Genomic DNA, 17,817 nt, shown 5'->3' on the forward strand with positions numbered 1-17,817 from the left:
CTGGTAGCATAGTGCCTAAGGCACTTGACTGCTAACCAGAAGACTGGTGGTCAAACCCACCAGCCACTCCTTGGAAGGAAGATGGGGCAATCTACTTTCGTAGTGATACTGCCTCAGAAACCCAAGGAGGGGTTGCTATGAGTCGGGGCTGACTCAATGGCACATAACAACAATGCTCTTTAACACTTTATAAAGCTCTTTTGCAGCAGATTTGCCCAATGCAATATGTTGTCTGATTTCTTGACTGCTGCTTACATGGATGCTGACTGTTGATCCAGTGTAATAAAATCCCTGACAACTTCAATTTTTTCTCCATTTATCATGATGTTGCTTATTGGTCCAGTTGTGAGGGTTTTTGTTTTCTTTATGTTGAGGCATAATCCATACTGAAGACTGTCATCTTTGATCTTCATTAGCAAGTGCTTCATGTCATCTTCCCTTTCAGCAAGCAAAGTTGTAACATCTGCATATCACAGGTTGCTAATGAGTCTTCCTCCAGTCCTGATGTCATGTTCTTCTTCATATAGTCTAGCTTCCTGGATTATGTGCTCAGTATTCAGACTGAATAAGTATGGTGAAAGGATACAATCCTGACACATGACCTTTCTGTTTTTAATCCATGCAGTATATCCTTGTTCTGTTCAAACGAGTGCCTCTTAGTCTATATACAGGTTCCTTATGAGCACAATGAAGTGTTCTGGAATTCGCATTCTTCACAACATTATCCATAACTTATTATGATCTATACAGTCAAATGTCTTTTCACAGTCAATAAAACACAGGTAAACATCTTTCTGGTATTTTTTGCTTTCAACCAAGATCCATCCAACATCAGTAACGATGTCCCTTTGTTGCACATTGTCATCTGAATCCAGCTTAAATTTCTGGCAGTTCCCTGTCAATGTACTACTGCAATGTTTTTTTAATTATTTTCAGCCAAATTTTATTTGCATGTGATATCAATGATATTATTTGATTTCCACATTTTGTGGGATCACCTTTCTTCAGAATGGGCACAAATATAGATCTCTTCCAGTCAGTTGGCCAGATAGCTGTCTTCCAAATTTCAAGTCACATACTAGCTTGGGGTATCTGACATAATTTTAGGTAGCAAAGAGATAAACTTTAACACACAAATCACCAGGGGATTCTGTTAAAATGCAGAGTCAGACTAAGTCAGTCTGGCAGAATTTAAGATTGTATATTTCTAGAGGTATCCCAGGGGAGACTACAGATCCATGGACTCACTTTGAGTACTGACTACTGAGTACTGATACTCACAGTGCCAGCTTTTGTGAACCCTGCTGGCCTCCTATCCCCAGCCATAAAGGTTTATGCTCCTCTACCCTCACCCCCCACATAGATAGACATACACACACTCCACCTCCTCTTTTGCACTGTCAGGGTAGGGCCTGGGCTATAACAGTATGAGTGCAGGCCATTAAACTGGATGAGAGGCTGCTAGGTGTCCCCAGTGGCACACTAGTTAAGTGCTTAGCTGCTAACTTTAAGGTCTGAGGTTTGAACTCACCAGCCGTTTCATGGAAGAAAGATGTGGCAGACTGCTTCTGGAAAGATTACAGCCTTAGAAACCCTATGTGGCAGTTCTACTTTACCATATTGGATCACTACAAGTCAGAGTTGACTCAACAGCACACAATGACGACAATCCTCCGTTCCTCTTCTTCAGGTATAACTAGAGGCCTCCAGCTGTGCGACACTTTCATTCTTGGCCAAAGCCTCCCTACTCCATTCAACTGTCAGCTCTCTTTGAGAACAAGATCATGTCCAACTTAACAGTGCATCCCAGTACCAGAAAGCCCCTAGCATAAAAGAAGCACTTATCCAGTATTTGTTGAGTATCAGGAAAGGAGTTTGTGTGGTTTACCTCAATCATTGATGAGACTGGAGAAGTGATACATTATTATAGTTTTTAATGCTGTAAACATCTATTTATACAGTTCTAAATAATTCTATATTTGCCATACTCCTCAGATACATTTTATAAAATTAATGTCTTAAAACTTGCCACTTTCTAGATTTTCAGCTGTTTAAGTCCGTGTTGATTCCAGGCACAGTGTATAAGCACTTGGCTCCTAACCAAAAGGTAGGCGATTTGAATCGACCAGCCCCTCCGCAGGATAAAGATGTGGCAGTCTGCTTCTGTAAGGATTACAGCTTAGAAACCCTATGGAGCCATTGTACTCTATCGTATAGAGTCACTATGAGTTGAAACTGACTCAAAACAACAGGTTTGGTTTGGGGGTTTATAAGGAAATAGGGTGGGGTCGCCATGAGTTTACTCAAGGTCAACTGGCTTTTTTCATGTGCAAATAATAAATTCTTAAAAAGTAAAGGCAGCTTTGGAAAGCCATAGAACTGAAGACCTGGGGTGCCCTCTATTGGTTTCTATAATTTACAACCCAGCAAAACCTCATCACAGACGCTGCTTGGGGATATAGGAATGAAAGGGCTCCTGTTGAGAAGCTGATGTCACACTGGACTTTCTCATGTTGTTTTTCATATTCATCATGCCTCATTTCTTTAGCATCTGAGTCGTGAAGTGAAAATGCTTTCAAATTATTATATGCCTTCAGAACAGGATGGCAGAAGACTAAGAAAATGTTTAAAGAAAACTTTATGGAATTTCTGAAGCATCTCATGAAGTGTCTTTCCTTAGTGCTGCCTTGTTTATGTTGTTGTTTTTATGTACCATTGAGTTGGACCCGACTCATAGTGACCCCTTCTTGGGTTTCCAAGGTGGTTATCACTACAGAAGTAGATTGCCCAACCTTCCTTCCGAGGAGTGGCTGATGGGTTTGAACTGCCAACCTTCTGGTTAGCAGTCAAGTTTATAGGACCAAGATTCTAAATGATTTTCCCATAGTTTCCCAGGGTATCTACTCTATTTCCCATAGTCTAGGATGTACTGGGGCTACCTTTGGTCACTGGAAATTCAGTTTTAAAACACTGAACTTCATTAGCTGAAAGCAGAGAACATTGTTCTAGATTGTGTCGACCATGTACCCTTCAAATAAAAAAAAAGCACACACACAAACCCGTTGCCATGGAGTCAATTCAGACTCATAGCAACCCTGTAGGACAGAGCAGAACTGCCCCATAGGGTTTCCAAGGCTGTAAATCTTTACGGAAGCAGACTGACATGTCTTTCTTCTGCAGAGCGGCTAGTGGATTCAAAGCACTGGTTAGCAGCTGAGCACTTAACCACTGTGCCACCAAGTAATTATGGGCTGGTTATTAAAGTCCGTAACAGTGAATGAACAATAGACTATTTCAAGACATTTTCTAACATTACCTGGATTTGGCTGAAGATATTCTGTAGTTTTTGAAAGAATTTCTGCAACAGCTTTATTGGTAATATCTATTTTCTTAACAACAAAAGAAAACAAGAACATAAAAAATGTTAGTAAATGACAAATAAAAACAAATAGAACACTAAATTTCATTAATTTCATACTTACAAAACTATTATGATGGTTTTCATACAAATGAATGTTTTCAACATTTCTGGGAAAAGCAACATTTTTGGTAAATTTTGTGACATCATCTCCTCCCAATGATGTTGGTGAACCATAACTTTTTTTAACATTAAAATTAATATTAATATAATATTTAAAGAACTTGGAAAAGTTATTATGCTCCACTATATTACTGAATCTAATTGAAGGTCTCTCAAAACCAAGACGAGGTATTACTGAGCCAAACTTTCCGTACCTGCTAGGGGAACTTGAATTTATCTACTTATATAAGGATACCATAATAATGATCTGTGTTAGAAACTATGTAAATCCACAATTAAAAAATAAGTACCATTACTATTATAAAATAAAAGGTTCCTTTATGTGGGCTCAGAAGAAGTTAACATCAAGTTTTCCCTGACAAGTTAAGATTGAACCTTTCCTACTATAAAACCATTCCCAAACTTTTAGTTTATTGACCAGAGAATTAATTTCACCTTAATTCAATAAAGTTGAAAATGCAAATGCCAATATCTTTATTTTATACCATCAATAGCCTAAGAGAAAATGTAAACAGAAAGGAGATCTTATTCACAAGAGCAATAAAATTCATAGAAGAAGGCGTCCATATAACAAGAAATGCACAATACCTACCAGGGTAGGAAAACTGAGTTTTGGAAAGATGTAAGTCCTTGCCAAACTAATCTGTAAATTTAATTCAAAAAGCAACACAATTTCAATTTTTTCTTCTTTGTTAAAATTTAGCCAATTGGTAATAAAGCTAGATTCATATTTCACACTACCTACAGGATAAAAATATAGACCTAGAGGCAAATCATGACAGTACCTTATTATAGAGGAGAATATTGTCAACTAATGGTGTAGAGAGTAGCTTTCTAAGGATGACTTGATACACAAATGTTATCAAGAAGAAGATCAATAAATCTGACTCCATAAAATTGTTAAAAAATCAAAAAACTGAATTGTGAAAGACACAATAAAGTTTAACAGAAATGACAAACAGAAAGAAAAATTTCCAAAAGATAAAAAGTTAACATTCATAATACTGAGAACTCCCATAAATAAAAAAGAAAAAGATAACTCAAAAGGACAGAAGAAAAGAGCAGAAATTGGCAATCCAAAAAAGACAACAAACAATAACTTGCCTATAAATATTTTTTTAAATATTCAAAAGAACCATAAACTAAAAAGAGAATTCTCACTCAGCTGATTGATGTAAAATTTTTTAAATGATTATGGACAATATTAGGTTTTATAAGAGTTGTAGTAGCAGGTCCTTTCCCATATCATGGAAGTATAAAATGATACAACCTTTTGGAGATTGAGGTGAAAGTATTTATTTAATGAGTGCGTACATTTTGAACCAACCATGATATTTCCAGGAGCTCTGGTGGCACAGTGGTTAAGACATTCAGCTGCTAACCAAAACATTGGCAGTTCTAACCCACCAGCTGCTTCAACAGGAAAAAGATGAGGGAGCCTACTTCCATAAAGATTTACAGCCCTAGAAACCCCATTGAGCAGTTCTGCTCTGTTCTACAGGATCACTAGGAGTCGAAATCAACATGATGGCAAGTGGGTTTGGTTTTGGTTTTGGATTGATGATATTTCTAAGGATTTATCATATAGACTCACATAATATGTTCATTAAAGCATTTTATGTAGAATTAAAAATTGAAAACAGCTTAAATTACAGTAATTAGGAGATTGGATAAATTGTGAAACATCAAAATAAAGGAATACCCTTTTGACATGGGGGAAAAAAATAGGTAAATCTGTAAGTGCTGGGATGATGTCCACAATGCATTCATTGCTAAGGAAAAGAGCAAGCTTCAGAGTGCTTTATACAGAAAAATGTTATTTTCATAATTTTAATAAAAATATGATCTGAATTTCTTTGTCCAGTAGCCCAGGTCAAGACTAGGAATTTACAACCAACCACAAGAGACTGAAAATGTAATTGTACCCCTTAGCTAAATGCCTAAATTTAAGGCCCCAGAAAGGTTTAAAAAAGTCAGTATAGAAATGAAGACATGCCCAAATTTGTCAGTCAACAGAGGAATGGATAACAAACTGTGGTCTATCTCATGCAATGGAATATTATTTAATCATAAAGAAAATGAAATTCTGATACATGTTACATCATGGATGAACCTGGAAAAAATCATACTGACTGAAATAAGTCAGTTACTAAATGATAGATAGTGTATGATCCCTCTAATATGAAGTATCTAGAATTGGCAAATTCACAGGTGCAAAAGTTAATTAGTGGTTGCCAGGAACTGGTAGGAGGGGAAATAGGGAATTATTCCTTAAGGGGTACAGAGTTTCTGTTTAGGGTGATGAAAAGCATTTGGAAATGAATAGTGATAATGGTTGTAATGTCACTGAATTGTAGGCTTAAAAATGGTTGAGATGGCAAATATTTTGCTATATATATTTTACCACAATAAAAAAAAATGAAAGGAAGAAATGAATTAAACTTAGATGACTGATACATGTGTGTTAATGGTATGCGTGTATGTGTGTGTGCACGCACACATAATGCACGTGCATTTGGCCTAGTAGCAAGTATTTTAAACTTTGCTCTTTTGGGTATGTTCAGTTGTTTATGAAGATCTTTGAAATGTTTAAGAATGTTTGATCACCTAAATATCTATGCTTTATTGTTGTTGTTGTTGTTGTTATGTGCCATCAAGTCAAACCCGACTCATAGCGACCCCTCCTTGGGCTTCCGAGGCAGTATCACTACGGAAGTAGGATTGCCCAACCTTCCTTCCGAGGAGTGGCTGGTGGGTTTGAACCGCCAGCCGTCTGGTTAGCAGGCAAGTGTCTTAGCCACTATGCTTTATTAGCATTATAAAAATTTTAAGTGCTTAGGAAAATTGTGTTTAGATTTATATACCTGTCTCAATGGTTTTGGATGTGAAGTTTGAGAGAAACTGATACACTGAGTTCATAATTGCAGTCTGAAATGTCTGAGGGAATTTGTTTCATTATGTAAATGGTGTTAAACATTTAAGATTTTAATTTATTAAACTTATGAGTTAATGAAACCTAATGATGAAAATGATGTTATGATTATCATTTTTATACAGAAATTATTACATTTATAAATAAGATTCATAAGTTCAGCTTAAAGCTGAGGAAAAGCAAGGTTTGGGATTTATAAGTTTAACAAATTCAATACTAATTAAAACATAACTTGGAGGGCTTCCATATTTAAGATCCTCCTTAGGCATGAAAAATCACCAGGAAGCACTAAGAGGCATCGCTGAAGGATGAGCATGAGGACTTAGAGGAGGAGATACTTTAGAGCCTTCTGTACCATTGGAAAGGAGCTCTGTGGCATAGTGCCTAAGGCATTTGAATGCTAACCAGAAGGTTGGCAGTTCAAACCCACCAGCCATTTCGCAGAAGGAAGATTGGGCAATCTACTTCTGTAAAGATTTACCATCTTGGAAACACACAGGGGTCGCTATGAGTCAGAACTGACTCGATGGCAGTGAGTTTGGTTTTTCTGGTACCATTTGAAAAAAAAAGTTGGAACGGGTTATGCTTTCCTCAACAAATGAAAATTAATTTAAAAGGTGCTGTCTCTGTTATGTATGAAATAATGGCTAATGGTGGCTCTAAATGTTGCCATTGTTCAGTACTGACATGACGGATACCAAGAAATGAGTGGCCCAAAGACTCACAAGTGTCCAATAAGCCTTGACAGGTACACACTGGAGCTGCTACCAGGCTAACCCAGGCACTGAAACTGAAAATTAATATTTTATAAATTATAGCAGCTGTCCTCTAAACATGTTAGCAAATGTGGGTAGTCTACATGAAAGTTGAGAGCTCTGGTGGTGTTCTGGTTACCTAGGGATGCTCTGACAACAATATCCCACAAATGGGATGGCCTTAACAAACAGGAGTTTATTCTCTTACAGTTTGGAGGCTTTAAGTCCAAGTTCAAAGTGCAAGGCTCTAGGGGCTGGGTGGAAGCCCCTCAACCTTGGGGTCCAGCTCTGCCTCCTGCTCCCGGCCCACTGGAGCTAGAGGCATTTCTTGACTCAGACAGCCACTGGCTGCTGAGACTGACAAACCCAAGGTTGACAAGTAAAAAGTCACAGTCCCAAGGTTACCAAACCACACGGCAAGCCATTAATTCAAGTCCATTGTAAGTCCCAAGGTCAGCAGAGCGTGGCAGGCTGCCGAACAAAAACATGGCTACATGCAGGGTCCAAGCATGCCATAAGATAAAGACTATCCCCAAGGCTTCTCCTTATATAGAGGAAGCAGACTACATCACAAAGGCAGCTACACAGCCGCTTGTGGTAGATCCCAACACAGAGCTGACTACCAGTCTCATCATGGAGAATAACTACCACCAGCTGCCCAGCCACTCAACCAGGGCCAGCCAAATTGACATACAAATTTAACTATCACAGGTCATGTAGTGTCTAAGGCATTTGACTGCTACCCAGAAGTCTGGCAGTTCAAACCCACCAGCCACTCCTCGGAAGAAAGATTGGGCAATCTACTTTTGTAGTGATACCGCCTCAGAAACCCAAGGAGGGGTCGCTATGAGTCAGACCCAACTCAATGGCAGTGAATAAATAAATAAATAAATAAATAAATAATAAACAAAAACAACCAATAAAGTTCTAAAGCAAAAACAAAACCTTCCTCCTAGAATAAACGGGGATACTGTGATATGTGTTTGTGTATGTGGGTGTGTGTTCAGGTCACAAAACTAACTTGCTCTGTAAACTTTCACCCAAACCTCAATAAAATGTTCCAAAAAAATGTCATGTAAATAGCTCAGCAAACAATCAGGAAAAACAGGGGAAGGTAGAGAGATGAAAATAACTTTTTTTAAAAAAAATCAACCTAGTGTGAAGGCATTGCCTCTTTGGCAATGATTAAATCTGAAATGTATATCTAATGTTGGCACTCTGCCCATGAGGTGTCCTGAGGCCTGCGCTCTCATAGGAGAGCAAGCAGGCTTCCACCCTGTGTTAGAAAGATGCTAGCCCTCCTGGTTTCTGACAGCTATTTATTGGAAGAAGGAGGGGAAAAAGAAGAAAAGAAGGGTGAAGAGGAGAAAAATACAACTATAATTATATCCTCTTCCTTATGTAATTTATATATGTTTTCCCCCTTTCTCTCTTGGTCAGATTCAGTAGAGGTTTATAATTTTATGATTTTTTAAAAATAATAGCTCTTGAGTTCATTTATTGATTCTACCTTTTTGTTATTGTTTTCTATTTCATTAATCTTCCTCTTATCTGTATTGATTTCTTACTTCTACTTAGCATTACTTAATTTGCTTCTATTTTCCTAGCTTCTTGGCTTGAATGATTTATTTTCTCCCAATGTATATGATCTATTACATGCATTTAAGATTTCACCATATATCACGTTTTGATATGCAGAATTCTGTCATTCATGATTAATCTGTAACTTTACTTTCAATTTCCTTTTTAAACTACAAATCACTTTTACATGCTTTTAAATTTCCAAACACCCAGAATTGGATGCTGTACCTTCATTATGATCAGCGTCTGACCTCTATGATTTTACTCTTGGATATGTAATGAGTTTTTTTTTAATTTTTTTTCCTGTGGACTGGGAGGTCTAGTAGCATAGTACCTAAGGCATTTGATTGCTAACCAGAAGGCTGCCGGTTCAAACCCACCAGCCACTCCTCAGAAAGAAGGTTGGGCAATCTTCTTCCATAGAGATGCCACCTTGGAAACCCAAGGAGAGGTGCTATGAGTCACAATGGAGTTTGGTTTGTTTGGTTAAGTACATAACTGGTGATTGTAATTCTTCCAAGTATTTGAAAAGAATGCACATTCTGTATTTGGGGAATGCAGATGTCTATATCTATTTATAATCAAAGTTATTAATCATATTTATATAAATCCTCTATGAGTCTACCTAATATTTGTAAAGTTAATTATTCTTTTATGAGAGAGGTATGTATAAAATATTCTACTATGATGTTTTATCAGTTCTCCATGTATTTCTGATAGCTTTCACCTTACATATTCAGGTGCTACATTATGTGGTGCATAATGATTTATAACTGTTGAAATGCTCTAATAGGCTACATGACTGCATACTTTTATGATTTTTTTAAATTCCTTTTCTATTTAGTGCTTCTTTGCATCAAATTTTACTTGGTGCTACTATTGTTCCTCCACCTTTGTATGATTAGTGTTTGCCATGGAATATCTTCCTAGATCATTTTTTCATTTCAGTGTCATAAAAGTCCTTAAACCTTCTGAAGTACATATTACATATTTCTGTGATTTTCACTGCTATTTTATCAGTTAAAAAATGAATAAATAAACTCACTGCCGTCGAGTCAATTCAACTCATAGTGAACCCTCCTTGGGTTTCCGAGGCAGCATCTCTACAGAAGTACATTGCTCAATCTTCCTTCTGAGGAGTAGCTGGAACCTCCAGCCTTCTGGTTAGTAGTCAAATGCCTTAGGCACTATGCCACCAGAGCTCCTGCTTTATCAATAGATTTTATTTTTATATTTCTCCAGTTATTCACTGGGATCGAGAGAGAGAAGATGAACAAGATGGATTTCAGTCCATTAAGTGCAACTAAAACTCCTGAAATGTACTTTTAAACTTAACATTTTAATGGACTCCTTTTGTGAGTGTATGTTGTTGTTATGTGCTGTTGAGTCGGACCCGACTCATAGCGACCCCTCCTTGGGTTTCCGAGGCAGTATCACCACGGAAGTAGATTGCCCAAACTTCCTTCTGAGGAGTGGCTGGTGGGTTATCTTGAGACATCAAGAGATTTCAAAAACTAATATCAGGAATGTAAATGATGTTAAAATGTTTTCATGTTCTCCAATTTTCAGAAATTAACTTTTTTGAAAGACAAAGTAAGCTTTACCCCTTGAGGCATTAGCATTTCTAGAAATGTAATAGCTCTCATCCAGAAAACAGGGAGAACAGGCTGGTCAGGGCCAAGGTATCCTGGAGAGAGCACTCCTCAAGCCAAGGCTGGAGCTCACCTTCCATCCCCAGCATCTGCTGACATCTCTGTGCTGTCACAGAGCCTTAATGTTAAACCTGAGGGCACATGCTTTGCTTTATCTCCTATGAGTCAGATCCAACTCAACAGTAGTGAGTTTGTTGTTTTTTTTTTTTTTTTGGTTTGTCTCATCTGAGGAGCCTAATTATTAAAGCAAGGCTAAGTTCAAAGGGTCCAAGATAAAGGGAAAGGGAACTGAGGAAGGTGGTAAATACTGATGGTGTCAGTTGCACCTCTGCCTAAGCTAACCTACACAACTAACCAGGAAAGATTCTTTGGAGCATGTTACAATCACTCTATATCAGGTCCCTCATATTTTTCTAAATGCTTGCAAGCCATTCATTTTTCGCCTAACTCTCATGACATTCAGGTAAGGCAAGTAGGGCACATATCATTATCCTTGTGTTACAATTCAGAAAAGATGAAAGAGCTTGTCCAATTTCAGACTGCTTGTTTTAGCAGCAAAACCAGGATAAAAGTTATTTGTCATGCAGTCTTGAAACACATGGGGAACAGACTCATAATATTTCAGAAAGTGAGTCAACCTTTAAAAGTGTAAGGGGTTTTGTACCAGAAATATATCTTGGTTCTCCAAAACATATAACCACCATTACTTTAGCCTTTTTCCTTGCAGAAACTAAGACTGCCCATCTTTTGAGCACTTCAACTTCTTTCCACTAGAGGGAACCAGGGTCCAAGTTAGCCACTTCCCATGCTCAGGAATATGCCTAGACTGGACACGGAAGGACATCAAGGGTCTTATTTCTGCTTGGAATTTTGAAAGAATTACTTTCTGAATTCCACATTCATGCTTGTGTTTAAACATCCTAGACTGCCATTCTAAACAGTATCAGCATAGCTCTTTGCATAATGAAAGTAAATTTGTAATAAAACTTATATATTAAAATGCTCTTACCTTTTCCATTTCAAGAAATTCATCATCTAGCTTCGTTCCTTCAACACCACTTATTTTTTCACTAAAGAGCTGCAGAAACAAAGCAAGCAATTTCAGTGTACAATTATTCCTTTCACAGTTTTTGACTGAAATTATTTAAAAAAAAAAGATTTAATTAGTTAGATTTTTTTTTTTTTTTGGACTAAATCATTTAAGAAAAGATCATTATTGTAAGGAGTAAGTGTATTTAAGGACAGGGGAAAACATACATTGGTCACTCATTCAACAGGTATTTATTATGAACCTATTATGTGTAAGGCTTGTTGTAGGTGCTCTACTAGTAACAAAGAAAAATAAGATAGGATCCTTGTCATCCAGGAGCATACAATTCAGCAAAAGAGTTAATAACTATACATTCTACTAAAATACAAGAGAGGAACAATAAAATAAAATGAAAATAGTAGTACTGAATACTATTATAATTACTGTAAATACTACAATTAGTATACTAAACTCCAGTGATGCATAAGAAGGATTCTGAGAGCTCATAGCATGGGGGTGGAGATAGGGATCATCTAGGATTTGTTTCCTAGAAGACACAGTATTTGAGGTAGCTTTTTCAAAAACAGGGGACAATTCAATAGACAGTACTGAAGGCAAGACTTTCCAAGATGAAGCAGTATGAAACAAAGACCCAGACGCAGGAATGTGCAGGGCAGAGGATCTCTACCTCATACTATTAACATCTGGACTATTAATCTTTGCTGTGAGGAGCTTTCTTGTGCATTTCAGGATGTTGAACAGCATCTCTGGCCTCTATCCATTAGATGTCAATAGCACCGCCACCATCTCCAGTTGTGAGAACCAAAAATGTCTTCAGACATTGCCAAGTACCTCCTAGGGGACAAAACTGTTTCTGGTTGAGAACCACTGGTGTAGGGCAAATGTACTCATGAAACAGCAAAGAATTTGGTTTAACTGTAATGAATAGTGCGCAAGGGGAACAAAGGAAAGTTAAATCTGAAAGATAAGTAGGGGCCAGATCACACATATCCTTGAATGCAAAGCTAAAGAGTATGATTGAGAAGTTCCTAAAGATTCTTCATGGAACATGATGCAGTCGGAAACCTTTTAGAAAAGCAATTCTGTCAATAAGCATGTATTGGATTACAGAACAAGAAGGATGGATTAGAAAAAGAAAATCCATTAAATCACTTTCTTTAGGAAAGTACATCAATATAATTTGTTTATAGCTTTAAAATACGTATATGAACATAAAAATCAGTAGTAAAGTGGGTATCATCAATTAACGATAAAAGAGTTGTAGTCTGTTTAAATTCAAATGTGGATTTCTGTTACTACATGAGTCACATATTGCACTTAAATGTAGTACCATCAATAAGAGATATTACTTTGTGGAGAGTAGATATGGAAGATTACAAAAATAGCCTCAGTTCTCCATCTTTCCTGTATCAATCCCTTTGCAGTTCCACACATCAGAAGTTGGAATCTACCTTTCCACACCTTAAGACTGGACTGGTTTTGAGAATTTTGGGCCACAACAAGATGGTAGAAGTGCCTCCGTATCAGTCCTGAACATTGATACTTGTACTCACTCCCTTGGAACCCTGATGCAATCACATGAACAAGCTCAGACTAACCTGTTGGATGATAAGAGATATGTGGCCAGCAAACCCCCAAAATCAGAGCCAACTAGACAACCTGCAGTTGACCAAATGCATAAGAGAACCTAGGTTTAAAAAAAAAAAAAAAAAAAAAACCTCCCAGCTGAGGCCATCCTACTTAAATAATCTACAGAAATATGAGATATTCCTAAGTGATTGAGCATTTCAGGAGGTCCCGGACAGAGAGAAAAATGGTAGATTCCAAGAACGGTCACAATTTGCTACCCATCCCTGTATCTATGTCCAACTCTGACTTTGTAGTTTCTCCTATCAAGAGTTGGAGTCTATATCCTGACCCCATGGATTTGGACTGGGCTTATGACGTGTTTTGACCAATAGAAACAGGCCTAGGTCATAAGAAATCTTGTGTGCTTCTAATCACTCTCTTTAAACCCTGCTAGCACCAGGTTAGCATAGTGCCTAAGGCATTTGACTGCTAACCAGAAGGCTGGTGGTTCAAACCCACCAGCCACTCCTCAGAAGGAAGATGAGGCAATCTACTTCTGTAGTGATACTGCCTCGGAAACCCAAGGAGGGGTCGCTATGAGTAGAGGCCGACTCGACAGCACATAACAACAACAACAACAACAACAACAGCACCATGTTAACAAACCCAGTCTAGCTTATTGGATCGTGAGGACAAGTGGCAGAGACACCATCATCACAACAACCAGCCTATCCCAGAACCAAAGCCACTTAACTGACCTGCAGCTGACGGCAGACACATGAGAGAGCCCAGCTGAGATCAGCCTAATTTTGAGTCAAATAAACATTAGCCAAGTAAATGGCTGTTGCTTCAAAACACTAAACTTTGGGGTGTTTTTTTGTTTTTGTTTTTACTGAATAGAAGTAAAAAAATACAGTAAACAACTATAGTTCTTATTTTTCTGGCTTGATGCTGTTGTCAAAGTCAGAGAGGATAACGCCTTCATATAAGGCATAACCTTCAAAGGAACAATCAAGAATCCCATTGCCCCACACCATGTAGTGTTTTAGACAGGTGTATCCATCAATCAAGCCGTCTGTCATGGATTGAATAAACCAAAAACCAAACACACTGCCAGTGAGTCAATTCTGACTCATAGTGACCCCTCCTTGGGTTTCTGAAGCAGTATCTCTACAGAAGTAGATTGCCCAGTCTTCCTTCCAAGGAGTGGCTGGTGGGTTTGAACTATCAGCCTTCTGGTTAACAGTCAAATACCTTAGACACTACACCACCAGAGCTCCCTATGGATGAATAGTGGCCCAAAAAAATATGTGTCAACTTGGCTGAGCCATGATTCCTAGTGGTTTGGCAGTTATGTAAAGATGTAATCATCCCCTATGATGTGATCAGTCAATCAATTGATTAGGGTGGGATGCAACACCCTTACTCAGGCCACAGTCCTGATCCTATTGATGTAAGGGGAGCTTCCTTGCGGTGTGGCCTGCAGCACCTTTAATCTTACAAGAGATACAAGGAGAGAAAAGTGAGCAGAGAGAGAGGGACCTCATTACCACCAAGGAAGAAAATCCGGGAGTGGAGTGTGTTTTTTGGACCCAAGGTCCCTGTACTGTGAAGCTCCTAGATCCAGGGGAAGATCAGGAAACAAGGAGATTGGCAAGGAATGCTGGGTCCAGAGATGATAAAAGGAAAAAGAACCTTCCCCCAGAGCTGACAGATCACGAATGCCTTTCCCCTACAACTGATGCCCTGCATTTGGACTTCTGGAACTTAGACAGCTTCTTAAACTACGATTGAGAAGTTCCTAAAGGAAATTATTTATTCCTAAAGGAATAAATTCCTGTTTGTTAAAAACATCCACTTGTGGTATTTTGTTATAGTAGTACTAGATAAGTAAGACACCCTCCAAACATTTTCTTGTTGTTATTCAGTAGCAAAATCATTTAAAATATTGGTTATTTCGGGGCAACATTATGACACACTAATGAAAGTTATAAAGCCACTCTCCAAAAAAGAGCTCCACATTTTGTTGCTTTGGTAGAATGCAAAAATGGACACAATGCTTTGCAGTTCCTGTCATCAAGAAGTGGTGCCTACAGCCAGCCACCCAGAGGGACAGAGTCGTTGAATCTGTGGGCTTGGGACCATAGTCATAGGGGACATCAAGCTCAATTGGCATAACATACTACACAAAACATTGTTCCACCTCCTACCTTGGCAAGTAGCAGCTGGGATCTTAAAAGCTTGCAAGCAGCCATCTAGATGCAACAATGGGTTTCTCCTCATCCAGAGCAAAGAAGAATGAAGAAAACCAAAAATTCATGGAAACAATTAGTCCTAGTGACTGGTACACCATCCGATCTGCAGCCTATGAGACTAGAAGAACTAGATGATGCCTGGCTCCTACTGTCAACCACTGGGAGGGGGATCTATGCAGGAGATCCTGGATAGAGAGGGAGAACAATGTGGAACAAAATTCAAAATCATTTGGAGAAAAAAAAAAGGGGGGGGGGACCAGGTTTGCTGGCTGATAGAACCTAGTGGAACCACTGAGACTATGGCCCCTAGCTGCCCTTCAGGTCTGGAATTGAACCCACATCTGCGGCTTCCAGCCAAACAAAGACAGGCATATGAGAACATTTACCTGAAGTAGATACACTCTTTGAAAAGAACAATCATGGGAGAAAGAAGGGCTTTTTATGAACAAGGAAACAGCTCAGGGGGCAAGAGTACATGGAGGAATGGTACAGGGAAGAGGTAACTATTGGGAAGAAGTGGGAGGGGAGCTGTTGCATCGTGGTAAATTGTAGTCAATGTCATGAGACAAAGGGTATGTGAACTGCTGTATGGAAAATGAATTTGCTCTGTAAATTTTTACCCAAATCACAATTAAAAAAAAAAGAAGAAAAAGAAGTGGTGCCTAAACATTACTGATCATCTTAAGCAAAGATTCCATAGAAGAGTTAATCCTGACCAAAAAGAGAAAGAATGTGGAACAGATTCTCAAATGGGAGCCAGACTTTCTGGAGCCACCTAGGTTTGATGAATCTCCCAAACTATTGCCTGAGATAATCTGTAAACCTTAAATCTTAAACCAAAATTATCCCCTGAATTCTTCTTTGAACCATAAAATAGTTTATCTTAGTAAATATGTCTACCTTGAGCATCGTGCTCTTTAAAAGAATTGTGCATGATCAAATTGACAACAGCAATTCAAAAGGTTAGATGAGCAGCTTAGGAGATACTGAGTCTAAATCAATGGTGGTAGAACAATTCAGCAATTAATAGTGAGAATGTTTGCACAACTTGAAGAATGTAATCAATATTACTGAGTTGTACATGTAGAAATTGTTGTAATGGGTGTTTCTACATGCATATATTTTCACCAAAATTTTAAAATTTTTAAATTAAAAAAAAAGGTGGAGCCTATTTCTCCACCCTGTGAATTGCTTTGACCAGTAGAAAATGGTGTAAGCAACACTTTGTGAGTACAGGTACTTTATAAAGAAGTTTAATAGAGACTTCTCCTCACTCTCTGAGGTCCACTATAATCAAAGCCACATGAATTAGCCTAGCATAGTCTGCTGGAGGGCAGAATTCTTGCCTTCCACGTGAGACAGCCAGGTTTAATTCCTAGCCAATGCACCTCATATGAGCCACCATCTATTTGTCAGTGGAGGTTTGTGTGTTGCTATGATGCTGAACAGGTTTCAGGAGAGCTCCCAGACTAAGATGGACTTGGTACAAAGGCCTGGTGACCCACTTACAAAAATCAGCCAGTGAAAACCCTATGGATCATAATGGTCCAAGCCACAACCAATTATTGGTTATAATTGGGTGCTTAACTGTTCTTGCCATTCAGACACTCCTGAAAGACCACTAAGAGCAGAAATAAGTTATCCAAGTTAAGCCATCTTATACCACCAAATCCCCAGCTCACCAGGCAGCTGACCACCAACACATGATGAGCCCAGTTTAGACCAGCCAAGTGAGCCTTGCCCGAATTATTGACGCAAAGAATGTATAATCTGTGAAACACCATATAACATGGATGAACTTGGAGGACATTATGCTGAATGAAATAAGTCAGTCACAGAAGGACAAATATTGTATTAGTTCACTATTGTAAAAAGTCAAGGAAAGGTTTATATATGAAAGGAAACTTTCTTGATTACCAGGGATAGGTAGGGACTGAAGAGAACAATGCAAGATAGGTAGAGCCAAGCACTGATTTGGGTGAAGAGCAGGGTAATGTACCAAAAACAAGTGATCAACACGGTGGCACTGAGGAAGAGGAAGATATAGAGAGGTACGTGAAAGGTACAGACAACAAAGATAAAGCCTTTCACATGTACAGTACTGCATTGTCAGTGATGGCAAGCATTGATCTACAGGAAGATAGATGGGTGGTCAGGCTGAATGATCAGGTATATCTAGGCAGGGGAGAATGTGCCCATGACCATATATAGGGTTGGTAGACGATGTTTCTACATGCATATTTGTTTGTGCTGTAAGAATGGGTGTATAGTAGAGCTGAAAAGGAACAAGTTTGTGGTGGCTTCTTGTCATAGCCAGCTATCCTGAGGGAGCAAGGAGTTGGACCTATGGATTGGGGACCATGGCTGCAGGAGACATCAAGCTTAATTGGCATAACGTACTACACAAAAAATTTTTTTAAAAATTGTGAACTAAATAAATGGCTTTTATTTAAGCCACCATAGAGTGTTTAGATAGATAGA

General features: G+C 38.5%; 1 protein-coding gene across 1 annotated transcript in view; it reads right to left on the minus strand.

The window, feature by feature from the left end:
• Positions 1-11,536, minus strand: part of SH3GL3 (SH3 domain containing GRB2 like 3, endophilin A3) — an 80,861-nt gene extending 69,325 nt beyond the window's left edge. The window contains exons 1-2 of the mRNA XM_007945101.2: positions 11,471-11,536; positions 3,317-3,389 (exon numbers count right to left, since the gene is read on the minus strand). Coding sequence (XP_007943292.2) covers positions 3,317-3,389; positions 11,471-11,479 — 82 coding nt within the window. The 5' untranslated portion in view covers positions 11,480-11,536. The remainder of the gene's footprint in view (positions 1-3,316; positions 3,390-11,470) is intronic.
• Between the last annotated feature and the right edge of the window lie 6,281 nt (positions 11,537-17,817).

This window comes from Orycteropus afer, unplaced genomic scaffold (genome assembly GCF_000298275.1).
Source record: "Orycteropus afer afer isolate SDZICR_OR568_19922 unplaced genomic scaffold, OryAfe1.0 scaffold00132, whole genome shotgun sequence".
Classification (NCBI taxonomy): Eukaryota; Metazoa; Chordata; class Mammalia; order Tubulidentata; family Orycteropodidae; genus Orycteropus; species Orycteropus afer.